The 20343-nt window shown below is 36.6% G+C and overlaps 1 protein-coding gene across 1 annotated transcript in view; it reads right to left on the reverse strand.

Moving 5' to 3' along the window:
• The window catches only part of crb2b (crumbs cell polarity complex component 2b), a 33512-nt gene that overhangs the window by 2497 nt on the left and 10672 nt on the right, over positions 1-20343 (reverse strand). The window contains exons 3-10 of the mRNA XM_059523382.1: positions 20066-20261; positions 17745-17884; positions 16453-16635; positions 16237-16350; positions 8526-9455; positions 6209-6768; positions 2990-3155; positions 341-1211 (exon numbers count right to left, since the gene is read on the reverse strand). Coding sequence (XP_059379365.1) covers positions 341-1211; positions 2990-3155; positions 6209-6768; positions 8526-9455; positions 16237-16350; positions 16453-16635; positions 17745-17884; positions 20066-20261 — 3160 coding nt within the window. The remainder of the gene's footprint in view (positions 1-340; positions 1212-2989; positions 3156-6208; positions 6769-8525; positions 9456-16236; positions 16351-16452; positions 16636-17744; positions 17885-20065; positions 20262-20343) is intronic.

Below are 20343 nucleotides of genomic sequence, written 5' to 3' on the forward strand. Positions count from 1 at the left end.
AATGATCCTAAAATAGCATTGTTTATAGCATATATACGACACTGAAGACTGGTGTAATGATGCTGAAGATTCAGATTTGCATCACAGGAATAAATTAGGTTTTACAATATATTCACTTAGAAAGTTATACATACAGTAGTTATTTTTAATAGCAGTAATATTTCACAATTTTACTGCTTTTACTGTATTTTTGATCAAATAAATACAGCCCTCGTGAGCAGATGATACTTTTTTCAAAAAAAAAAAAAAAGAATAATAATTGTATTTTATATATATATATATATATATATATATATATATATATATATATATATATATACACTTAGTAAGTGAGACTCACTGGCAGAATGGTCCGGTGTGATCAGGTGGACAGATGCAGGTGTATCCTGTAACCGAAGCCACACATGAGCCTCCGTTCTCACAGCGATGCTCCTGGCACTCAGGCACCTCCAGCTGGCAGTTCTTCCCAGAATATCCAGGAACACACTGGCACTCATAGTCCCCCGGCAAATCCCGGCACGTCCCGCGGACACAGGGCTGCCTGTCGCACTCATCGACGTTCTCCTGGCAGCGTTCACCTGTCCATCCCGGGCCACATTCACAGGAGAGGAGATTGAAGAGGTCCGTGCAGGTGCCGTTGTTCAGGCAGGGATCAGAAAGACAGGAGGAGGAGCTGCTGCATCCCAGACGAGGCTCCCAAATCCCACCGACCCGGATGAACTGTGACGTTTGCGGTGCTTCTACCCCTAGGTGTCCAAAAAATGGTAAATAAATGCCGCCGACCCGCACCTCGCCCAAACAGCCGGTGTAGTTCTCCGCCAACAAAACGGTGGAGGAGTTGAAGAAGTCCATGTTGCCGGCGGCTTCCAAACTTAATCCGGCCGCTCGACCGTCCACAGCGAGGTGCCAGCGGGACGCAGAGATCCTCGAGCTGGACGTGTAGAGCTCCACCTGGTGCCAGTCTCCGTCAGAAACAAGGACGTTGCTGGTGAAGGCGTGCACCTCCAGACTGTTCCCATCACGAAACTTCACGATCAGGGAGGAGTTCAGAAGCCCCATGCAGAAGAACTCCAGGCGGCTGGAGGCTCGTAACAGCGTCCCGTTCTCCTCTCGCGTCCGGAGCTGCATCGAGATGCTCGTCACGGGGGGGAACAAGGAGCCATTGGCGCTGAACTTCAGAGCGTTGCTCTCAAACGTGGCGTTGGCTAAACCTGGAGTGAGCGGGAGATTATTAAATATGTATGAGTAACACTGAGGTGAAGCACTTTCTTCATGTAAACACTCGTGAATCTGATTGAGATGTTCTGCTTTAGAAAGTCAGAAAGTCTTAGTGCCAAGTAGGTTTACACACACAAGGAGTTTGTCTTAGTGACAGGAGCTTCCAGAGCAGAAGAAAGTACAGACATTTACAGCAGATCTTGTGATTTTATGTAGTTCACATTTATTTTTTGTGCTAAAATACTGAATTTGATTGTCATGTCTTAAGAAGTCATGGAAATACTATTATAGTTTGTTATAATATACATATATTTTTTTATTTGTCTAGTTTTATTTCAGTTTTGCTTATTTAAGTACATCAGGTTAAACTAAATTAAAATGAGAAATGCTGCTTTGACTAAAATAAGCTTTTTTTATTATTTTACTTTATTTGAGTTAATTTTGATCAAGTATTTTGCGAGCGCCAACCTCCCACTCTCTCTCGTGACTCGTGAGGCCAATAAGGAAGTGACTAAAACTGCAATTCATCGACTGGTCGCTTGAGGCTGGCTGCAAAAGGGAGTCAGTCCCATAGACTCCCCATGTTAAAATGCCCAAACTTACAGCAGGAAAAAACATGTTTACAGCCTGGTTCAAAAAATTATTTTGGTCTAAATAGCTAATTTTGCCCTTCATGACAACTGTGAGGGGGGTGAATTTTTTATAACTCATCCGTTTAAATTATATTAAGACTTAAAGTTCTGCATAATTAAGGGCGTGGCCACTTGAGTGACAGGGAGATTGCCGCTGCTGACACTGCCGTCGCGCTAGGTGGGCGTGGCTACAGCAACTAGCTCCCGCCTTTTTGCCCATTTTTGATTGTCCGGGAGAGTCGCGCGGTGACGCGCTGCCAAGATGGCGACGGCCCGCTCTACACACTTTAGGCTTCAAAAACTCTCTTTAGTAGTCTACGGGTGACGTCACGGACACTACGTCCATATTTTTATACAGTCTATGGTATTTTGTTGTTGTTGTTGTTGTTAGTAAATTATAGTAGCCCTGGATCTAGGTAAAATGAAGCTTATTGGATTCAATACAACTGACCAAAAAAATTATAGTAATAATAAAAAGAAAAAAACAGTAAACCTTTAACAATAGTACTTCTCATTAAAAATTGATGTTTGATTTTGAATACTATTTTAAAATATTTAAATGCTCATATTATATTATCAAAATTTGCCATTTTGAATAAAACATTTGATTGTGTGTGTTTTCACAAAGATCATGTGCTTGAAAACCAGCAAAATTCATATGCATAATTATTTTTTAGTTTTTATTAAAGTTTTTATTAATTTTTATTTCTATATTTCTGTTATCATTTAACTTAAGTTAAAGTTTTATTAATTAGTTTGTACATTTTTTTTAAATATATCTATATAATTTACTGTTGTATTATTTTTAGTTATTTTAGTGCATCAAATGAGAAATGTCTCTTTGGCAGTTAGTTGAAATATTTTTTTTTTTTAAATATTTAATTTCAGTTCACATTTATTTTAGGCAACAAAAGTTTTTTTATTTTTTTTATGGGTTTTAGTGTGAGTTTTAATTAACTTAACAAGTATTTCCAAAAACTCCAAAATGTGTTGGCGGTCAAACTTACCCAGACCATAATGTAAGAGTTTCTAATTGACTTCTATGAGCTTGCTTGTCTGTTTCTTTTAATACTGAGAAATAAGTTAAGGTAAAAACACAATTCAGTGGACAATGAAGCCTCAACAGAACAGATACTCACACTCATAACCGTCAGGTAAGTCCACACACCGAGTCCCAGAGTCGCACGGATCGCTGACGCACCACACACGAGTGTCACACGTCTTCCCAGAGAAGTTCAGCGGACACGAGCACACAAAGTCATTCCAGATGACCTGACATTTCCCTCCGTTCTGACACGGCCGCATCTGCAATAACAGAGTCAAAGAGCATTAGTGATTGTGCTGCATCTGAGAAGACCAGACAAGCACTAGAGAAGTGAATAAGACCAAGTTTAAGAATATAAAGATCAGCAGAAAAAGACTAACTATTTTTATGCTTTGGATAGACATCTTTTATGCTTACCAAGGCTGCATTCATTTGATTAAAAAATGCAATAAAAACAATAATATTGTGTAATAACTGTAATTAAGTTGGCTTGAGAAAGCCAACTTACTGAAATCCTATTTAAACTTATTATTCTTCTTTTTCTTATTCTTCTGACCCAAAATTTTGCAACTCTAACTCCTCCTAGAGCTTTAACTCTACAAACTCAAAACTCGGGTCAGACTTTCAGACTGTTTTGATTTTGCGACTTGCTATTTCTTGAGTGTGTTATATCTTTTCAGACTGATTTGACTTTCAGTTTTCTTGAAAATTTATATTAAAAATCATAAAAACCCCATAGACTTACATTGCAGAGAGCTCAAATTGAGCCAAGACTACGGTGGCCCATTAGTGCACAAGCCAAAAATTCAAAACTAAACTCCCTGAAGCCCTAAGGCGTTTCTCAATGTCAAGGAAGGATCCTTGGAAGCCAGAATTTCGAGGATGCTACGTCATCGACATGTTCCAATGTCGAGGATCCTCGGAATTTCAACCAAGGACTGAGTCCTTCGTTCGAAAAATATCCCATACACAGGAAAGGATGCATATGTGTATCCTTCGCGCTCTTCGCTCTCTCAAATCACCCACAATCCTATGCACGCAGCTTTGCTATCTTGTTCAAAAATTCAAAAATGTCGAACGTTAGCGGAGTCGGAACGTTAATGGTTTTTATTTACGTTACCAAACATTTTCTATCTATCTATCTATCTATCTATCTATCTATCTATCTATCTATCTATCTATCTATCTATCCTAGCAACATGCTAATGTTAGAAACATGCTAGTCGAATGCTAATAATGCTAGAAACATGCTAATCATGCTAGAAAAATGCTAGCAACATGCTAATCATGCTAGAAACATGCTAGCAACTTGCTAATCATGTTAGAAACATGCTAGTCGCATGTTAGTCATGCTAGAAACATGCTAATCATGCTAGAAAAATGCTAGCAACATTCTAATCATGCTAGAAACATGCTAGTCGCATGTTAGTCATGCTAGAAACATGGTAGCGACATGCTAGTCATGCTAACAACATGCTAGTAACTTGCTAGTCATGCTAGAAACATGTTAACAACATGGTAGCAGCATGCTATGCTAGCGACATTCTAGCAACAAATGCTAATTATGCTAGCAACATGTTAATCATGCTAGAAACATGCTAGCGACATGCTTATCATGCTAGAAAATGCTAGCAACATGCTAATCATGCTAGCAACATGGTAGTCGCATGTTAATAATGCTAGAAACATGCTAGCGACATGCTAGCAAAATGCTAATCATGGTAGAAACATACTAGTCACATGCTAATCATGCTAAAAACATGCTAGCAACATGCTAGTCGAATGCTAATCATGTTAGAAATATACTAGCAACATACTAGTCATGATAACAATATGCTAGCAACATGCTATTCGCATGCTAATCATGCTAGAAACATGCTAGCAACATACTAGTCCCATGCAAGTCATGCTAGAAACATGCTAACAACATGCTAGTCATGCTAATAACATGCTAGTAACTTGCTAATCATGCTAGAAACATGCTAGCAGCATGTTGATTATGCTAGAAATATGCTAGAAACATGGTAGCGACATGCTAGTCATGCTAACAACATGCTATTCGCATGCTATTCATGCTAGAAAATTCTAGCAACATGCAAGTCGCATGCTAGTCATGCTAGAAACATGGTAGCGACATGCTAGTCATGCTAACAACATGCTAGTAACTTGCTAATCATGCTAGAGACATGCTAACGGCATGATAATCATGCTAGAAACATGCTAGTGACATGTTAATCATGCTAGAAACATGCTAACAACATGCTAATCATGCTCCGAACATGCTAGTAACATGCTAGCGCCATGCTAGTCACTTGCTAATCATGCTACAAACATGCTAACGACATGCTAGTAACTTGCTAATTATGCTAGCAACATGCTAGTCGCTAGCTTATCATGCTAGTGACATGCTAGATACCTTGCTGATCATGTTAAGTACATGCTAGTCACTTGCTAATCATGCTAGCAACATGATAGCAACTTTGCTAATCATGCTAATGACATGGTAGTCACTTGCTTTTAATGCTAGCAATATGTTAATCATTTTCTTTTTTTAAACTTCTTAACTTTTAAAACTTTTAAATCTTTTAAAACTTTTAAATCTTTTTAAACTTTCCAAACTTTCTACATTTTTCAAACTTTCTGGCCAGGCTTTTTCAAGCCAACTTAAAGTTTGACCACAAACTTTACTATCTAGTTTATTCCTGTGATGCAAATCTGAATTTTAAGCATCATTATTCCAGTCTATATGATTTTCCAGCAGTGTTATTTGTTTTCTTTTTTTGTTTTCAGTGTTATTTGTTTGTATTCTAGACTCAAAACTCATCTTTTCAGCTGTGCATTTATTGAATGAGCGCTCTGTGATGTCCGAAGTTTTAAAATTGCTTGTTTTATTTTTGTTATTATTTTTCATCTTATTTTACTTTCTTTTATGTAAAGCACTTTGAATTACCACTGTGTATGAAATGTGCTATATAAATAAACTTGCCTTGCCTTGCCTATATTTTGAATTAATTTATATTTTTATATTAGTAAAGTTTTAGTACATTTGTTGTGCTTTTGTAAAATAAAGAACTGAGAAATCTAAATTCCCTTTATCCTTTGACATACTGTATAAGAGGTCATTGTACTATAAAAACATCCTGTAAGTTTGATACGTTTTATTTTTCAGGATTCACAGCTGAATAGAAAGTTCAAAAGAGCATTTACTTGAAACTGTAATCTTTTGTAACATTATACATGTATTTACTGTCACTTTTGATCGATTTAAAGCATCCTCGCTGAATTTGAACGGTTATGTTTCAGTAAGTCTCACCTTACACGTCTGGTCGCCGACACAGCCTTCCAGCACATTAGAGGAGTTTCTGGGTAAGTAGCTGGGATGCTCTGGTTTGTGGCTGATGCTGCCGGAGTACATGTACAGCTGTGTGTCATCTACACGGACGTCTTGCAGGCAGCCCTTAAAATATCCACCCCACTGTCTGGCGTTTTCTCCTTCAGGAAGTCCTCCGAGATATGCCACATCTCCAGCCTCCACCTCGAAACCAATCATCTCTCTGGGAGTAAAAACCTGCTGCATCTGATTAAACAATATAAAGCCTTGTTCTTTTTTAATGGTCACAAAGATCTTCTCGCCATCGGTTAGGAAACTGGAGGCTTTTCTGATGGAGTTATATAACGCAATGTATAATGAGCCGTTTTTCAGAAAAACAGTGAGGTAAGCTTGATCCTCACGCTGGAGCTGGAAAACCAGGCCATTTAACTGACGTGATTTCAGCCACAGTGACACGCTCACATCACCGGTGTGCTGCTGCATGATGGGAAATGCAGCGAAGCTCCTGTTGCGCTCGGGACTGAACGTCCATGAAGTGAACTCTGCGGAGAAAGACGAGTAATACGTCAGTGTAGACGAAACCATCCTGACACACAAGACCAGTTCATATTTCACCCCAATAATGAGAGCAAAAAAAAAAAAACACAAGAACTGCTTATATATATATATATATATATTAGGGGTGTAACTGTTCACAAAATTCACGGTTCGGTTCGATCCGATACACTGGTGTCACGGTTCGATTCGGTTCGGTACATTTTAGATACAGCAAAAAGAAAAAATTGGAAGATAAATTTCCTTGATTTTTAAAAAATGTTTTATTTATTAAAACTAACAAAGTATGTTTTTTTTTTTTTTACATTGAACAATGATGGAGCTATTCTTTACCCATCTTCTATGGTGTTTTCTTAGCAGCATACTGTATAAAACAAAAACAGCTCCTTATAAAAAAAAAAATGAAAATGTTATATTAGTTATGAACAAATACAAAGATGTAACTTTTTATATGGAACTCTATAACACTTTATATTGAGTGTGTTTTTACTTAATTGGTTCTCTATAGGGCTTATGTTTTTTGGAACAAAGCAGGAATTACGGTCTGTCTGAAATGGGCTCGTGAAGGAATATTGTAACGGGGCTCAATCACATTAAGCATGTTCTTAAAACCTACGTTTTCCACTTCACACCAAACGCGAATAGAGCGTCTGGCGCGAATGATTTCAATGTTAAGTCATTGCAAAGGCACGTTTACGCGCGTCTGGAGGTCTTGCGGCGCGAATGAAAATATAACGTAAATGTAGCCTACCAATCCCCGTGGTGATGTCTTTTGCCCTGTTTGAATCCATTGGAAATGTCTGTCTAAATGCTGCGGGGATAGTTTGTTGTGAGTATGTTTCTCCTTTTTTTCGTCTTTTCCCAGATACTGACACACTAAGGTGATGTCGGCGTAAATGAGTTGACATGTTTCAAGTATTCCCGCTGGTGTTTTTTTTTTTTTTTTTTTGTATTCCCGCTGGTGTACCCTAGATGCGACATATCCTTGTTTTTTTATCCACCACTCTCTTGCCATCACCATTATAGCTTACAGGGAATCCAAAGTGCACCCAAACACCAGACCTGTTGGTTATTGGAGGATCTTCTATTTCTGGTCTGTTAAACGCATTGGCCATTTTGCAACGAGCCTTCAGCACGTACTGAGTGAGCGAGCGCCTGACTGAGTAGCCTAACATAAACATATAAGTTGATGTTTTTTTCTTCTTCGGGGGTGTCAGGGGCGTTGCCTGTTACGTCGTTTGGGTTATTGGGCTACCTTGTTGAACGCATATCATTATATTTCACAATTTTTTTTTTTTTCCAAATATAATTAATTAGTCCAACGAACCGTTCGGTCCATAATGCGTACCGCGTACCGAACCGAAAGCCTCGTACCGAACGGTTCAATGCGAATACGCATATCGTTACTGCCCTAATATATATATATATATATATTAGTTTTTTTTTAACCTTTGTTTTTAAATTTCACGACTATTAAAAGTCCTCATTCCTATTTGTTCACCTTTGTGACCTAAAATTATATTCAAATAAAATTAATTTAAAGTACAGTAAAGTATATATATATATATACTTATATCTTATATATATATATATATATATATATATAATTAAGTACATCATTTTTTTAATAAATTACCTAAGCATATATACATATAAACATTCATGTATATATATATATTATATATCACATTATAGGCAATTACATTTTTATTCTAGAAAGCTGTTATTTAACAAGAAGCCTCACCTTCTGAACAGTTGTGTCCATGAAACGGTCTGCGGCAGTCGCACCTGTAGTCTGACCACAGATCCACACAGCGTCCGCGCTCAGAGCAGGGCTCCAGACCGCACCAGTCGCTCTTCTCACACACCATCTGGACGTCTGGCTGCATGCTGAAGCGTTGGGGAAGAACCGGCTGAGAATCCACCAGCAGATCCTCAAAACAGCCCACGAATCCCGTCCTGGATGTGGTTTGGTTGAGGTATTCCTGCGGCACCCCGCCGATGTAGACTTTCTCCAAACCGTGCGGCTGGAAGGACAGAAGCTGGTTGTGACCTCCATCCTCCGCTTTGGTGATGTTGTCCGACAGCGAGGTCAGAATTAGTCTCTCATCCACACTAACCGAGACTTCGTGCCAGAGTCCATCGCTGAAATCCCCGCTTAACTGCACAGCGTACTTTAAATCTCCTGATTCGGCTCTGGAGTGCAGATTTCCACCAATTAGCTCCAGTATGAAAAAGTGCTCTTGGCTTCCCCGGCAGAAGAGAATTAGATCCGGCAAGGTCGTCCTGAACCTCAGCTGGACACTGGGCCCTTGTGATCCCGCCTGCCTGCGGGTCCTGTTGATACGTGGGACTTCGATGACCAAATAACCTCCAGCTGTCAGGGAGAAGGTGGTGGATGTTTCACATGTGTCACCATTGAAACCTGAAGGACATCTGCAGGTGTGCTGATGCTGGTCTCCGTGCAGTGAAGGTACACAGGTGGCGTTGTTTAGGCAGGGGTCAGGCACACAGCCGGTCAGCGGGACATCGCAGTCGTGGCCGCCCCAGGGCAGCTGGTCCGATGCAGCAGGTGGACAGTAACACGAGTAGTCATTGATGGCATCTTCACACCTGCCGCCGTTCTGACACGGATTGCTCTCACACTCGTCCAGATTAATCTCACACATGACACCTGCAGAGGGAATTACAGAGACTATGGTCATGTGATGCATTTGCCAAAGATATTCAACCCCAATAAACATGCATAAACACTTAAATGCAAAACCAGAGCGATGCATAAAAATACTAATTATATCATAGAAATAAAAGTCATAGGATTAAAAGCCAGGTTATTATTGTTGACTAAAATAAAAACCATAATAAATAATAAAATAAACATCAACTGAATTCAAATAAAATCTAAAAATGAAATCTAATTAAAAATGTTGACAAAATGAAAAAAAATACTATTATATATATATATATATATATATATATATATATATATATATATATACTAAAAGTGAAAATAACAAAATATTTGTAATTTTTTTAAACAAAATAAAAAATAAATTTACAACACACAAAACAGAAATTAACTACAGATTATTATTATTTACTTTAATTACAGTTTTCGTAATGTAAATGTTTATATAAAAATCTACCTATGAAGCTATACTGTAACGTACAGGACAACCTTAATACATCAGAGCCAAAGACTTACAGATCAGTGAACTAAAGGAAATTAACTGAGTTTTAATTGCATTTACTTTAATCCTTTGTCTTTAATCGTCAGTAATGTAATCCTGCTAATGGGGTTGGCATGTCAGCATATGGTTGCAATTGTTACTAAAACTTAACTGCTGTTTAGTCTGTGAGACGGAGGTTAAGTAAAGACATGCACCAGTAAATATGACCAAACTAAACAAAGCAGGAATGTATGCACTTCTTGTGCACATGCAGCTGAGCAAGAAAGTCCATCACTGTGGACGACAGCAGGTGTCAAACACACAACCTGCTATTGTGCAACCGTTCCTGAGAGTTATAATCAGTGCAAACTGTAAAAGCTTCTAGTGGTTGCTTGCAATATATTATGAATTCTTTGCCAATATTCTACATAAAACTTAGATAACCGATAAGCTGCTTTGAAACCATGAAAAGTGCTCAAGTGCTATTATGAATCAATTCTAGCTATATAGCTCAAAAGCTGTGCTACTGTTAAATTACATTAGTCTTTTATCTGATGCGTTTATGATGCACATGAGGAAAAAACAACTTTATACTAAACCAAAAATGAAATCAAGAGTAAACCAGTGCGATCCAAACCTAGCAGACTTGTGTGCACAGACAAGAAAGAAACAGGTGGAAAAAAGTGCATTTATTCCTCAGTACTAAAAGCTAAAAATGTATTAAAATATAATGCACATTAACTGAAATAAAATTAAATATATGCGATTTTTTCATTTTTACTTAGATTAACTTGACGTACTGAAGTAACTAAAACTGAAATATTTTTAAATGTCTTAATTTAAAATAAAAATAAAATAATTGTTAACAAAACTGAAATTCCAGCTACTGTATATGCCAAGGCATAATTTCTCCTTTTCATTTAGTTTACATTGAAGTACTAAAATAACTAAAACTAAAATGTAAAATAAATAGTAAAAATTAAATGACAATTAAAATAAATAAATAATAAATTACAAAAACAAAAATGTAAAACTTTAACTGAAATTAACATGTAATATAAAATATAACGATTATCAAAATACTAATTAAAAAAAGTATAATACTATTTCACTACTAAAATAACACTGGTCCAGAACAAACATCTAAATTCTTAAATCAAGATACAATTATTTGACATGCAAAATTACATAATATAAGAAGTCTGGTTTTCTGATTTATTAGAATGTATTAAAATGTTATGCTTAAAAAAATAATAATAATAACTCAAAAGGAAAGCAAGGTTATACCAAACTAAGCAAGGAAAGCAGGACTTCTGATCTCACATCATGTTTTGAAACAAAAAATAGTGAGACATAAAACAATCTATTGCAGTACTTTAGCGGTTAACAAAACCTGAAGAAAGACCATGCACACATTCTACAGTATATGATATTTATAATAAATCACAGGAGAGCCACACACTTCATTTCCAATCGTTCTCAACGCAGCAGAGTTGTGAGCTCTGCGCAGGTTAATTCAACACTAATGCAGAAATCCTCCAGAAAGCCCTGACGCTTTACCTGTCAGGAGAAGCAGCCTAATCACTATTAGTCCTCTCATCCTGCCAAAGTCCAGCTGGAGACTGACACACAGGTGACAGTTCCCATCCAGCGATTTCTTCCTCTCAGTCCCTATCTACTTCTCTCTCTCTCTAGCTTCCAAGTTGGTTACGTCTTCCACCTCTCAGTACCAAGCGTCCAGGAGTGATTACGGCGGACTCGTCCAGCATGACTCCCCTCCGCTGGGATAATAATCCTCTGAGCCTCTCCTCCCATCCCAGCTGGCTCCCGTCAGTGCTGACATCAGGAATGTCTGTCTGTCCGGCCGGAGTGAGTGAGCTATTGCTTTCCATACCAGCCAGAGTCGACTCATTACTGGAGATGTGATTTGAGAAATAAACTACATGATTCTCCAGATCTGAACAGATTTAACACACTAGGCATCATACAGAGCATTTGTAAATAGATACAGAGAAAACTGGGCATCATACAGAGCTGGGTAGATTATTAAGATTACTAAAATTGCATGCTGAAAATTGCAGTTAGTAACATAAGAAAATTAGATATTTTAAAGCTGCAGTCTAAAAGTTTTAGCTCTTTGTCGCATCTCTGTTTGAAACCTGCAACTGCAGTTATTTACAGAATTATCTTCTTTATGTGGGTTGCGCAGACGGATCTATATGTTTTGAGGTGTGTGTGTGTGTGTGTGTGTGTGTGTGTGTGTGTGTGTGTGTGTGTGTGTGTGTGTGTTTGTGTGTGTAAGAGGTACCGGAAAACATCATCTGAACATGCAAGTAAAATATCTGCCAGTTTGTTCTGACCAACTTAAAGTTTTACAATAAATCGCGCTACCAATGGTGATTAAATCCAACCAAAAAAAGTTACAGATTGTAGCTTTACGTAAATGTAATCAAACTACTTTTTCATTACTTTTGAACCCATTGTGTCGGACTGATTTGAATAGAATAAACTTTAGTATAACTACAGTTAAATAAAATTAAATCCATAAAAAACGCATTTTCATTACCTGGAGTAAAATACACATTTACTGAAGTAAAATAAAAGAATAAAAAATATATTTTAACTAGTTGTTGTTCATTCAAATACCTAAACTTAAAATATAAATTATACAGAAATTTAGGAAATACTAATAAAAACATGAACACATAACAATAAACTTCGACCAGAAGACAAAAAAAAGGTAAAAATAAAATTATTAACAAAAACCATCAATGATACTAAAATAACACTGTCCAATACACATCTAATTTCTAAACTAATTTCTTAAAACAATATAAATTCATTTGAGATGCAAAGTTACATAAAATAAAAAGTCTTGTTTTCTGAGAAATGTATAAAAAAATAACTTTGTAAAAAAAAAAAAAAAGAGAAATAAAATGTATTTCTTTCTTTGTTATAAACAACATCAGGTGCATTAAACATTACATTACATCATGGTTTTCCAGAAGTTAATTAATCACCTTTTAAAAATGTTACATTAAAATAAACAAATAATTTTAAATTTAAAACAAATAAAAATAACACGTGAAATATTCAACCTCTCAATTTTCCATGTAATTATTGTCACCTGACTATTGGCTGGTGTGCAATTCAATTAAAACTGGAAGATTTTCCTTACATATGTAAATGGGAAATGTAAAAATTATAACATAAAAAAAAATGTAAGTGCAAAAAAAATTAAATAAAAAAATTAATAAATTAGGGCGAATCAATTAATTTTGAATAATTTACTGCCATTTTATGAATTTTAATGAATCATGTAATCAATAAAAAGGTAACTGCATGTAGTAAACAGATTACATGTAATCAGTTACTACCCAGCCCTGCATACAGTGAACGAAATAAATACATAAACGACTGAGGATCACACTTTCAAGTTGTTCCGAATGCAAAAAATTTGCTATATATGCAACTTGTTGCTAGGAGACGCATGACAAATGTAAACAAACATGTTTGATCTCTTCTGATTGGATGCAATCATAGTCTGAAGCTTAATAGCTGGAGTCTGTGTGCATTTCTGTCTAAAACGGACTAAAACTGAACAGCTCTGTATAAACTCCCGCCTTAGTTTTAATTACAGGGGTCCTGTTTGAATCAGTGCATGAAATAGATATGCTGTAATTCTTTAAGAAAACAAATCAAACTAAAACTTAAACCATTAAAAATGTTTTTGGTTACTTGAAATAAAAGAAACGTTAACCAAAATAACATAAAATAAAACTTTTTTAATTTATTTTAATTTGATGTACTAAAACAAAAGAAAAAAGAAAAACAACATTGATAGAGTAAAAAAATAAAAAAATTAATAAAAAAGAAAATCGCTAAAACTTTAAAATTAAAATATGAAAATAATTTGCAACGTTTTTCATTAATAAAATTAAACACATTAGTGCACAATTTTCCACACCACAATCAGTCAAGCTCATATCACCAGCAAACATACACTCATTTACATCCTTCTCTTCACTCTCTGAGGCAGAAGTCTCAAAATTCATCCTTTCTAATCACCCTACAACTTGCCTGCTTGATCCTATTCCATCTCATCTCCTTCAAGCCATTTCTCCTGCAGTTGTACCTACACTCACTCACTCACTCATATCATCAACACATCCCTCCACACTGGTGTTTTTCCCTCATCATTTAGACAGGCACGTATAACTCCACTACTTAAGAAACCCAACCTCAACCCATCTCTTTTAGAGAACTACAGACCAGTTTCCCTTCTTCCTTTCATTGCAAAAACACTTGAACGAGCTGTGTTCAACCAAGTCCCTACATTTCTCACACACAACAACCTCCTTGACAGCAACCAATCAGAAGTGGGCAATCAACTGAGACGGCCTTGCTCTCAGTTGTTGAAGCTCTAAGACTGGCAAGAGCGTAATCCAAATCTTCAGTACTTATCCTGCTTGATCTGTCCACTGCTTTTGACACAGTTAACCACCAGATCCTCCTATCAACCCTACTGGCAAAAGGCATCTCAGAAACCACATTTCAATGGTTTGAGTCTTACCTATCAGATAGGTCCTTCAAAGTATCTTGGAGAGGGGAGGTGTCCAAGTCACAACATCTAACTACTGGGGTGCCTCAGGGCTCAGTTCTTGGACCACTTCTCTTCTCTGTCTACATGGCATCATTAGGTTCTGTCATTCAGAAACATGGCTTTTCATACCACTGCTATGCTGATGACACTCAACTCTACCTCTCATTCCATCCTGATAATCCGACGGTAGCTATTCGCATCTCAGCTTGTCTAACAGACATTTCTTCCTGGATGATTGACCATCACCTTCAACTCAACCTTGCCAAGACAGAACTGCTTGTGATTCCAGCAAACCCATCGTTTCATCACAATTTCACCATCCAGTTAGGCACATCAAGCATAACTCCTTCAAAAACAGCTAGAAGCCTTGGAGTTATGATTGATGATCAGCTGACTTTATCAGACCACATTGCTAAAACTGTCCGATCCTGCAGATTTGCTTTATTCAACATCAAGAAGATCAAGCCCTTTCTTTCAGAACATGCTGCACAACTCCTTGTTCAAGCTCTTGTTCTGTCCAGTCTGTACTATTGCAATGCCCTCTTGACAGGTCTTCCAGCCAATTCTATCAAACCTTTACAATTAATTCAGAACGCGGCAGCAAGATTAATTTTTAATGAGCCAAAAAGAATACACCTCACACCTCTGTTTATCAATTTGCACTGGCTTCCAATAGCTGCTCACATAAAATTCAAGGCATTGATGTTTGCCTACAAAACTACCACCGGCTCTGCACCCATTTACCTAAATTTGTTACTTCAGACTAATGTGCCCTCTAGAAGCTTGCGTTCTGCAAGTGAACGTCGCTTGATTGTGCCATCCCAAAGAAGCACAAAGTCACTTTTACGGACTTTTAAATTAAATGTTCCCTCCTGGTGGAATGACCTCCTCAACTCAATCCGAGCAGCTGAGTCCTTAGCCATCTTCAAGAATCGGCTTAAAACACATCTCTTCCATCTTTATTTGACCCTCTAACTTTAACACTCACTATTCTAATTCTATTCTTTAAAAAGAAATCCAACTACCTTTCTAATCTTTTTGTATTCTATTTTCTTTTCATTTGTTATGCAATTGTGTGTGTGTGTGTGTGTGTATGTGTAAGGATCTCTAACACTAGCTTGCTCTATTCTTTTTTCTATTCTATCTGTTTTCTTTTTATTTATTATATTATTTAAAATCCCATGCTCCGTGCACTGTGTTAACCTAACTGAGACTTGTTATAGCACTTTATATATCATTGCTCTTTTTGTTGTTTTTGATTGCTTCCACTGTCCTCATCTGTAAGTCACTTTGGATAAAAGCGTCTGCTAAATGAATAAATGTAAATGTAAATGTAAAATATAATCTAAAACTATAATTAAAATGTAAATGAAAATAGAAAACATGAAATAAAAGCTTATTTGTGGTTTTAGTTTCAACAAAATTACTAAAACTCAATATAGTAAAAAAAAAAAACTCAAAATAACCAAAATTCTAATGAAAATGCTAAATATGAAAAATTAAAAACTATAATAGTATCCCACTGATATTAAAAAAACTCAGTGGAGTTTTGCAAAACTGTAAATAGAGGCATGTTTTTCCAGTGAACCTTCAATACGTTGCACATTCAGCCTCTGATATATTTGCATTATTCTGAATGATCTGAAGTGAAGTCAGGTGGTATATGCAGCACACTCACACACCTGTGAACCCCGCAGGACACGAGCACCGAAACGCATTGATGAGATCTTCACAGGTGCCTCCGTTTTCACACGGCGTGGACTCGCATTCATTCACATTAACTGAGCAGTTGTCGCCTGTGAAACAGAAAAGCTCTGGTTTCTAGCAGCTCTTTGATAAGACAGTGATGCAGATGATGTGTCTCAGTGTCCCGACCCGTGGTCAGTTCTGTATCTCACCTGTGAATCCAGCGAGGCACTGGCACAGGTATCCAGCTGCGCTCTCGTAGCTGAAGTCTGAGTCCAGTTCAGGCAGAACTCTGTAGTGTCTGGAGTCGGATCGCTGGAAACATACGCCGTCATTCTCACACGGCTGCGTTTCACACTCGTCCACATCAACCGCACAGTTCTCACCTTCATAACCTGAGAATAAATAACATGAGCTAAAGAAACTCGAGGAGAACTACTATTATAATTGTATTAATATTCTGAATCAGGTTTTATTTTCATGTTTTCAATTTTAGTAATTTTTTGTAGTGCCTTTTTCAGTTTTATTATTATTATTATTATTATTTAGTACATCAAATTAAAGTAAAGTAAATAAATGTTTTTTTTTCCGTTAACATTTATTTCAAGTAATTTTAGTTCAATAAGATAATATTATAGTTTTTATTAATATTGGTTTTTATTTTCAGTTTTTTTTTTTATAGTTAAAGTTTTAGTAATTTTGTTGCTGACCGTTTATGGATAGTTCAAGCCTATCATATATAATCATATATCATGTATTATATATGTATAAGTAATGTTTATTGTTATTTTAGTATCTTTGAGATATTGTAAAAAAAATTAAGTTTACCTTTTAATTTTAGCTAAAGTTTAATATTCTTTTTTTTTACATTTTTGCCATTTAAGGTAGTTTTTTTATGTCTATATATATATTTTTTTTTCATCTCATCAAGTTCAACTCAATTAGAACGAATAATTTTGCCTTGGCAGTTTTTAATGTTTTATTTTATTTCAGTTAACATTAATTTTCATTTATAGTAAGGAAAATGTTTTTTAATGGTTTTGGATTTAGTTAACTATAATAACCCTGCTAATATTTTTTTTTTCATCTAAAACATGCTGCACTTACAGGTATATACCAAAGCGACTTATATAATGCAATTAATGTCATACACGCAGAACACATTTGGATTTGTGTCAAATGAGAGATATATGTATGCCCATGTTTATTTCTATAGACAATTTATATTTTATATAATTTCTTAAAATATGATACATCTACTCCAATACAAACATGCATTCCATACAGTCATAGTCTGAAACAGCATTTCATTGGGAGTTTATGGTTCTCTTTGCAATGTCCTGCATGCTCCTCTAGGTGGCAGTGTAATGTAACAGAACATCACTTTATGAGCACAATATGATGCTGAGACATTATCACATCAATTCATTTTCCATTAAATGAGCTTTTTAAATGCATAACTAAGCACCAAAATGATGACCAGGTTAAACTGAAGACTGGTTACCTGGCCAGCAGAGGCATGTATACTGGTTAACTCCTTCCTGGCAGGTTGCACCGTGCTGACAGGGGTCAGATGCACACTCTGGTATGTCCTCTTCACAGAAAGAGCCCACAAATCCAGTGCCACTGCATTCACACTCATAACTGTAATTCAGCACAGCAAATAAATCACCACATTATTTTATACACAAGGCAATGCATTTGTCATCAGATCAGATCATTCACGTGCCATTCCACTTTTACTTTAATATCCTCTTACACATACTTTTTTTTTAAGCTTGACCCATTGTCTTGGTTCTTAAGTGGTTGCCAGGTCTGCAAAACAAAACCAGCCCAATTGCTATTCAAAACTATAGCCCATTCGCATCTTTTCTGTGGTTTTCCCAGAATAGCGTTCTGGGCAGAGAGAACACTTTAACCTGCGGATGAAAAAACAACCCGCAGCAACAGTGTAAAAGTAGCCCAATTCCACTTAAAAACTGATTGATTAGTTAAGGCACTGAGTGGTTAGCTACAGACTGGTTAGTTTAGACAATGGTCGATTAGTTCTGTTAAGAAGTTAACAGTACTGGTTAATTAGTCAACATTTGACTGCATCATAAAAAACCTTTGCTTTCTCTTTTCCTCATATCTCCCTGTCTAGTAATTGAACTAATCCAAACAATGTCTGAAACTTTGTATTACGAGCTCTTCCTGTGTTAATTTGCCTCTTTATGATACAATAATTGCTTGTTGTTTTCCTCAATCACTTTGGATAAAAGTGTCCTCTGAAAAGTGTTTGCTAAATGAATACATTTAAATGTAAAAAAACATGGACTTGGCAACACTGTTCTTAAAAGGAATCTGTAATGGGAGTAAAGTGTCAATGTGAAACACTGGTTAATTAGTTAAGATGCTAACTGACTTGATTAAGTACTGGTTTATTCCTTGAATTAGTTCAGACACTATTTGGTTGGTTGGTTAATTAAGACAATTGTTTAGTTAAGAAATTGGTTGATTAGTTAAGGACCTGATTGATTAGCCACAGATTGATTAGTTTAGCCGAAGGTCATTAGTAAAGACAATGTTTGAGCCACTGACTGACCGGTTAAGGCACTGATTGTTTAGTTAAGATTCTGACTGATAAATCAATCGTTCTGAAATTGATTTATTAGTTAAGTCACTGTTTGTTTAGTTGATGCACTGATTGATTAGACACAGACTGGTTAGTTTTATACACAGATTGATCAGTTAAGGCACTTTATGTTTCGTTGAGACACTGGCTGATTAATTTAAGCACTGGTTGATTAGTTAATGACCTGATTGACTAGCTAGAGATTGATTACACATTGTTTGATTGGTTAAGACACTGATTGATTAGTTAAGATACTCCCTAAACAATTAAGACATTGTTTAATTTAGTTATGAAACTGAATAATTAGCCACAGACTGGCTGGTTAAAGAACTGGTTGATTAGTTAAGGCACCACAGATTGATTAGTTAAAACGCTGGTTAATTAGTGATAGCACTGATTGATTAGTTGAGACACTGGTTGGTTGGTTGGTTGGTTGGTTAATTAAGACACTTGTTTAGTTAAGACATTGGTTGATTAGTTGAGGCACTGGGTGATTAGTTAAGACACTACAGATTGATTAGTTAAAACACAGGTTTATTAGTGATAGCACTGATTGATTAGTTCAGACACTGGTTGGATGGTTGGTTGGTTAATTAAGACACTTGTTTAGTTAAGACATTGGTTGATTAGTTAAGGCACTGGGTGATTAGTTAAGGCACCACAGATTGATTAGTTAAAACACTGGTTAATTAGTGATAGCACTGATTGACTAGTTGAGACACTGGTTGGTTGGTTAATTAAGACACTTGTTTAGTTAAGACATTGGTTGATTAGTTGAGGCACTGGGTGATTAGTTAAGACACTACAGATTGATTAGTTAAAACACTGGTTAATTAGTGATGGGAATGATTGATTAGTTAAGACACTGGTTGGTTGGTTGGTTGGTTGGTTGGTTGTTTAATTAAGACACTTGTTTAGTTAAAACATTGGTTGATTAGTTAAGGACCTGATTGATTAGCCACAAACTGACAAGTTAAAGCACTGAGTAATTAGTTAAGTCACCACAGATTGATTAGTTGGTTAACACTGGTTAATTAGTGATGGCACTGGTTGATCAGGTATGATTAGTTATGGCCACCTTCCTAAAATCCTAAAGCCAGGTGTGTTGGAGGAGGGTTGAAACTAAACTCCACCAGTCAATGGCCCTCTGGTTATTGATTAGTTTTCTGAAGCCTCCACGATCAGACTGAAGTCGATCTGAACTCACTCACCCGTTCACCATATCCAGACACGTTCCTCCATGTTGGCAGGGTGAACTGTCACACTCGTTGATGTTCAGCTCACAGTTGATGCCCTCGAATCCCGGCACACACTCACAGGTGTACAATCCCACGTGATTGTGGCAGGTGGCGCCGTTCTGACAGGGATCTGCCTCACATTCATCAACGTCAACTTCACAGTTAACTCCTGCAGGGAACATCAACATACAGACTCACCACAGAAGAAACTAGTCAATGTAATCCTCTCAAAACAGATGCTCCATGGTTGT

Source organism: Carassius carassius, chromosome 34, assembly GCF_963082965.1.
Source record: "Carassius carassius chromosome 34, fCarCar2.1, whole genome shotgun sequence".
NCBI classification, from domain to species: Eukaryota; Metazoa; Chordata; class Actinopteri; order Cypriniformes; family Cyprinidae; genus Carassius; species Carassius carassius.